Source organism: Entelurus aequoreus, linkage group LG05 (genome assembly GCF_033978785.1).
Source record: "Entelurus aequoreus isolate RoL-2023_Sb linkage group LG05, RoL_Eaeq_v1.1, whole genome shotgun sequence".
Classification (NCBI taxonomy): Eukaryota; Metazoa; Chordata; class Actinopteri; order Syngnathiformes; family Syngnathidae; genus Entelurus; species Entelurus aequoreus.
Window position 1 is genome coordinate 86,536,323 of NC_084735.1, and position 7,014 is coordinate 86,543,336.

At 37.8% G+C, this 7,014-nt stretch overlaps 1 protein-coding gene across 1 annotated transcript; it reads right to left on the bottom strand.

The window, feature by feature from the left end:
- Positions 1 to 5,505: 5,505 nt before the first annotated feature.
- Positions 5,506 to 6,733, bottom strand: LOC133649903 (transmembrane protein 125-like). The gene is made up of 2 exons (XM_062046600.1): positions 6,669 to 6,733; positions 5,506 to 6,601 (listed from the first exon to the last, which is right to left on the bottom strand). The coding sequence occupies exons 1-2, from the start codon at positions 6,681 to 6,683 to the stop codon at positions 5,879 to 5,881; spliced, it is 738 nt and encodes a 245-aa protein (XP_061902584.1). The 5' UTR covers positions 6,684 to 6,733; the 3' UTR covers positions 5,506 to 5,878.
- Between the last annotated feature and the right edge of the window lie 281 nt (positions 6,734 to 7,014).

The following is a 7,014-nucleotide window of genomic DNA, read 5'->3' on the forward strand; positions in this document are numbered from 1 at the left end:
ACTTTTGACAGTCCTCGTTAAAACATGTTACACGCTTAGATCATGGACGGTGAAATAACTGACTTGTTATTTCCAGAAAATGTTCAACATTTGCGGGTAATTGTATATCCATTAAAGGCCTACTGAAACCCACTACTACCGACCACGCAGTCTGATAGTTTATATATCAATGATGAAATCTTACCATTATAACACATGCCAATACGGCCGGGTTAACTTATAAAGTGACATTTTAAATTTGCCGCTAAACTTCCGGTTCGAAACGCCTCTGAGGATGACGTATGCGCGTGACGTAGCCCGGCGAACACGGGTATGCCTTCCACATTGAAGCCGATACGAAAAAGCTCTGTTTTCATTTCATAATTCCACAGTATTCTGGACATCTGTGTTCGTGAATCTGTTTCAATCATGTTCATTGCATTATGGAGAAGGAAGCCAAGCAAGCAAAGAAGAAAGTTGTCGGTGCGAAATGGACGTATTTTTCGAACGTAGTCAGCCACAACAGTACACAGCCGGCGCTTCTTTGTTTACATTCCCGAAAGATGCAGTCAAGATGGAAGAACTCGGATAACAGAGACTCTAACCAGGAGGACTTTTGATTTGGATACACAGACGCCTGTAGAGAACTGGGACAACACAGACTCTTACCAGGATTACTTTGATTTGGATGACAAAGACGCAGACGTGCTACAGTGAGTATGCAGCTTTGGCTTTTTTTTGCGTATGTACGTAACTTTTTTAAAATATATAAGCTTTATGAACCTTGGGTTAGGTGAACGGTCTTTTGGGCTGAGTGATTGTGTGTGTTGATCATGTGTTTGAATTGTATTGGCGTGTTCTATGGAGCTAGGAGCTAGCATAACACGTACCGTACCGTAAGTGCGCGTCACGTACGTAACTTTTTAAAAATATATAAGCTTTATGAACCTTGGGTTAGGTGAACGGTCTTTTGGGCTGAGTGATTGTGTGTGTTGATCAGGTGTTTGAATTGTATTGGCGTGTTCTATGGAGCTAGGAGCTAGCAGAGGAGCTAGGAGCTAGCATAACAAACACGCAGGTGTTATTATGCAGGATTAATTTGTGGCATATTAAATATAAGCCTGGTTGTGTTGTGGCTAATAGAGTATATATATGTCTTGTGTTTATTTACTGTTGTAGTCATTCCCAGCTGAATATCAGGTACCGTGAGTATGCAGCCTTGGCTGCTAAACATTCGATAACTTGACCGTATGTGCGCGTCACGTACGTAACTTTTTAAAAATATATAAGCTTTATGAACCTTGGGTTAGGTAAACGGTCTTTTGGGCTGAGTGATTGTCTGTGTTGATCAGGTGTTTGAATTGTATTGGCGTGTTCTATGGAGCTAGGAGCTAGCAGAGGAGCTAGGAGCTAGCATAACAAACACGCAGGTGTTTTTATGCAGGATTAATTTGTGGCATATTAAATATAAGCCTGGTTGTGTTGTGGCTAATAGAGTATATATATGTCTTGTGTTTATTTACTGTTGTAGTCATTCCCAGCTGAATATCAGGTCACCCCCGGCTCTCACAGCATCTTCCCTATCTGAATAGCTTCAACTCCCCACTAGTCCTTCACTTGCACTTTACTCATCCACAAATCTTTCATCCTCGCTCAAATTAATGGGGAAATTGTCGCTTTCTCAGTCCGAATCTCTCTCACTTCATGCGGCCATCATTGTAAACAATAGGGAACTTTGCGTATATGTTCAACTGACTACGTCACGCTACTTCCGGTAGGTGCAAGCCTTTTTTTTATCAGATACCAAAAGTTGCAATCTTTATCGTCGTTGTTCTATACTAAATCCTTTCAGCAAAAATATGGCAATATCGCGAAATGATCAAGTATGACACATAGAATAGATCTGCTATCCCCGTTTAAATAAAAAAAATTCATTTCAGTAGGCCTTTAAGTCAGAGGTGTCCAAAGTGCGGCCCGGGGGCCATTTGCGGCCCGCAGCTAATTGTTTACCGGCCCCCCCACACATTATGCAAAAATTGCTAAATTGATAGTATTGCAAAAATTAAAAAAATACATTTTAAAAAAGTGGAATGAGGTGAAATCTAACGAGAAAAAGTTGCAATGTTGACACAAAAGCTGCCATGCAGGCTGTTTTTTTTCTTTTGTCTTTGTTTATTTTCTTTTTTTTTGCCATTGCTCGAAAAAAAAAAAAAAAAAAGACAAAAAAATCTATGTTGCTTGAAAAATGTCACTTTAAAATGTGTTATGTGGAAAAAATATTGCATATATTGTGTGGTTGCCATATAAAAACATCAAAGTTTTATTTGACAAAAGCGCATAAAACAAACAAAATAATAGTTCAAACGTAAAATGGACAGATATATCTGAAGTTGACCTCTTAATTTAAGTGTGAAAAGTTTTTAAAAAAACTAATAAAAATGTATCACTTTATGAGTGGGGCACCTTTTGGATCCCAAATATATTTAGTGATTTTTTATTCATCTTTTCTCTGTGATTACTCAAAAATATGAAAGAATTAAAATCAATGGTGTCCTGCATTATTGATCTTTTAGGGCTCTAATTACCAAATAATGCATATTTCAGTTTTACTATAAAAAAAAAAAAAACTAAGTTGTTTTTGACAGAAAAGCCATAAAACATTTTTTTTAATTTGTATTACTTTATATCAACTTGAAGTTGATATAGAGATTTACTGTAAGCGTTACATAATTTAAAAAAAATAATAATCTGACTTATTTTTAACATTTTAATGACTGAGACCCTTTATGGCAGTGGTCCCCAACCTTTTTGTAGCTGCGGACCGGTCAACGCTTGAAAATATGTCCCAAGGACCGGTGGGGGGGGGGGGGGGGGGGGGGGTATTTAAAAAAAAAATGTAATTGTTTTATTTTACATAAATTAATACAATCATGTGTGCTTACGGACTGTATCCCTGCAGACTTTATTCATCTATATTGATATATAATGTATATATTGTGTTTTTTATGTTGATTTCATTAAAAAAAAAAAAATCTTTTTTTTTTTTTTTTTTTTTTTTTTTAATTTCTTGTGGTTGGGGACCACTGCTTTATGGTCCCCGATACCCCCAAAGGTAAAATAAATACAAAAATCCATATATTTTGTTATGGTTTGAAAATGAAAAATATCAAAATGGCCCCCACATGCTTTAATTTTTCCGTGTGCGGCCCTCAGTGGAAAAAGTTTGGACACCCCTGACTTAGGTAAGTCCTTACTTTTGACAGTTCTCGTTAAAACATGTTACACGCTTAGATCATGGACGGTGAAATAACTGACTTGTTATTTCCAGAAAATGTTAAACATTTGCGGGTAATTGTATATCCATTAAGTCAGAGGTGTCCAAAGTGCGGCCCGGGGGCCATTTGCGGCCCGCAGCTAATTGTTTACCGGCCCCCCCACACATTCTGCAAAAATTGCTAAATTGATAGTATTGCAAAAATTAAAAAAATAAATTTTAAAAAAGTGGAATGAGGTGAAATCTAACGAGAAAAAGTTGCAATGTTGACACAAAGTTTTTTTTTCTTTTGTTTTTGTTTATTTTAATTTTTTTGCCATTGCTCGAAAAAAAAATGAAAAAATAAAAATAATAAATAAAATCTATGTTACAATGAATTATTAATTAAAAAATGTCACTTTAAAATGCTTTATGTGGAAAAAATATTGCATATATTGTGTGGTTGCCATATAAAAACATCAAAGTTTTCTTTGACAAAAGCGCATAAAACAAACAAAATAATAGTTCAAATGTAAAATGGACAGATATATCTGAAGTTGACCTCTTAATTTAAGTGTGAAAAGTTTTTTAAAAAAAACTAATAAAAATGTATCACTTTATGAGTGGGGCACCTTTTGGATCCCAAATATATTTAGTGATTTTTTATTCATCTTTTCTCTGTGATTACTCAAAAATATGAAAGAATTAAAATCAATGGTGTCCTGCATTATTGATCTTTTAGGGCTCTAATTACCAAATACTGCATATTTCAGTTTTTCTATAAAAAAAAACTAAGTTGTTTTTGCTAGAAAAGCCATAAAACATTTGTTTTAATTTGTATTACATTATATCAACTTGAAGTTGATATAGAGATTTACTGTAAGCGTTACATAATTAAAAAAAAATAATAATCTGACTTTTTTTTAACATTTTAATGACTGAGACCCTTTATGGCAGTGGTCCCCAACCTTTTTGTAGCTGCGGACCGGTCAACGCTTGAAAATTTCTCCCACGGACCGGTGGGGGGAGAGGGGGGGGGGTATTTAAAAAAAAATATATATATATTTTATTGTTTTATTTTACATAAATTAATACAATCATGTGTGCTTACGGACTGTATCCCTGCAGACTTTATTCATCTATATTGATATATAATGTATATATTGTGTTTTTTTATGTTGATTTAATTTAAAAAAAAAAAAAAAAAAAAAAAAAAAATATTTTTATTTTTTAATTTCTTGTGTGGCCCGGTACCAATCGGTCCGCGGACCGGTGGTTGGGGACCACTGCTTTATGGTCCCCGGGACCCCTAAAGGTAAAATAATGCAGGCTGGTTTTTTTTTCTTTTGTCTTTGTTTATTTTCATTTTTTTTGACATTGCTCGAAAAAAAAAAAAAAAAAGACAAAAAAATCTATGTTACAATGAATTATTACTTGCTTCAACGCTTGAAAATTTGTCCCACGGACCGGTGGGGGGAGAGGGGGGGTATTTAAAAAAAAAAATTTTTGCATTTTATTGTTTTATTTTGCATAAAGAAATACAATCATGTGTGCTTACGGACTGTATCCCTGCAGAATTTATTCATCTATATTGATATATAATGTATATATTGTGTTTTTTATGTTGATTTCATTAAAAAAAATATATATATATATTTTTTTTTATTTTTTTTAATTTCTTGTGTGGCCGCGGACCGGTGGTTGGGGACCACTGCTTTATGGTCCCCGGGACCCCTAAAGGTAAAATAATGCAGGCTGGTTTTTTTTACTTTTGTCTTTGTTTATTTTCATTTTTTTTGCCATTGCTCAAAAAAAAAAAAAAAAAAAGGCAAAAAAATCTATGTTACAATGAATTATTACTTGAAAAATGTCACTTTAAAATGTGTTATGTGGAAAAAATATTGCATATATTGTGTGGTTGCCATATAAAAACATCAAAGTTTTATTTGACAAAAGCGCATAAAACAAACAAAATAATAGTTCAAACGTAAAATGGACAGATATATCTGAAGTTGATCTCATAATTTAAGTGTAAAAAGTTTTTTTTTAAAACTAATAAAAATGTATCACTTTATGAGTGGGAGACCTTTTGGATCCCAAATATATTTAGTGGGATTTTATTTAACTTTTCACTGTGATTACTCAAAAATATGAAAGAATTAAAATCAATGGTGTCCTGCATTATTGATCTTTTAGGGCTCTAATCACTAAATACTGCATATTTCAGTTTTACTATAAAAAACAAAGTTGTCTTTGACAGAAAAGGCATAAAACTTGTTTGTTTTTTTACTTGATATCAACCTGAAGTTGATGTAGAGATATACTGTAAAAAAGAATAATAATAATTTGACTTATTTTTAACATTTTAATGACTGAGACCCTTGACCCTTGACTGGTCCTGGGGAGCCCTAAAGGTTAAAAAAAAAAAAATCTATATATTTTGTTATGGTTTGAAAATGGAAAATATCAAAATGGCTTAAATTTTTCCGTGTGTGGCCCTCAGTGGAAAAAGTTTGGACACCCCTGCATTAAGTCCAAGACCATTTATCCATCCAGTTAAATCAAAGCCTGAACAAATTGAAGCCTCGGAGAACAGCGTGTGACCTCCAAAGGTCCACTTTGTTGTACACGGATGCTTGGACTCTGTTAAATCAGACTGGTTCTGCTGGAGGCCATCTCTCTTCTGTTCTGGTCCAGCTGGCCTCCCGAGACACAGAACACACGGACTGACCCGACTCCCAGCCTCCTCGCTCTGATAGCGTTCACCCTCCTGGTCCGCTCCCTTCTTCTCTTAAGGTAGACCAGCACCGAGTATCCCACTACAGCCAGAACCATGCCAAGTCCGGCCGCCATCAGGACCAAACTCGACGCCAGCATTTCCGCACCGTCATCCCCTTGGCTTCTGGCCTTGTCGATCGTGGTCACACAGAGTAGAACTGTACCACACAGCATCAGCGCCACGCCGACAGCCAGAATCAGTGCCGGGTCAGCCCGTCCACCACTCTTCAGCTGGTCGATTCGGCGCCGACTGTGCACGCAGTGCATGTCCTGGATGGCGGAGCTGAGAAGCTGCTTGAGCAGGACGGCCAGTGATAGGAGACACAGGGTGGTGCCCACCCCCAGGCGCCACTCGCTGGACATGCTGGTGGTGATGGTGGTCAGGAGACACACACCACCCAGGCCCAGACCTAATATGAGGGCAACTGAAGCGCAGTAACACATAAGGGAGCGACGTGGCTCTCGGAACCACCACAGGTCGACCTGGTCCTCCACGGCACGCCTCTGGAGCAGGTCCAGGTAAAGCCTTGGAGGCTGATGAAAGGTGTGACGAGGTGGGTAGAGAAGCTGTGTTTCAGGCATCCTGACGGGCTTGGAAACAACACCAATTTTGTCGTTAAAGGAAGTAAAATGTGTAGAAAAGTAGCGAGAAACTCACATAGATGCGGGTCATGCATTTCCATCCATTGGTCTTTGGTTGGCGTGGACCTCAAACTCCTTAAGAGTCCGGCTGATTCAACAATGAAGCGCTCCTTCTGGTACGCGGATGAAACTCCAGACCACTCTGAGTTCAGGTCAAGCCAAGAACGCAGAGTGCAGGTCGCGATGGTCCTGGTGACATTGTGGCGAAGCAGACCCTCGCGATCCCGCCCACCCCACGCTGGCCGGGCACCGTGGAGTCAGCAGAGAAGAAAGACACAGAGTCACAAACGCGGCTTGAGATGGCGCTTTGGGCCGCACAATAACGCCACACAGAGCGGGACGCCGGCTGATGACCGCGATGA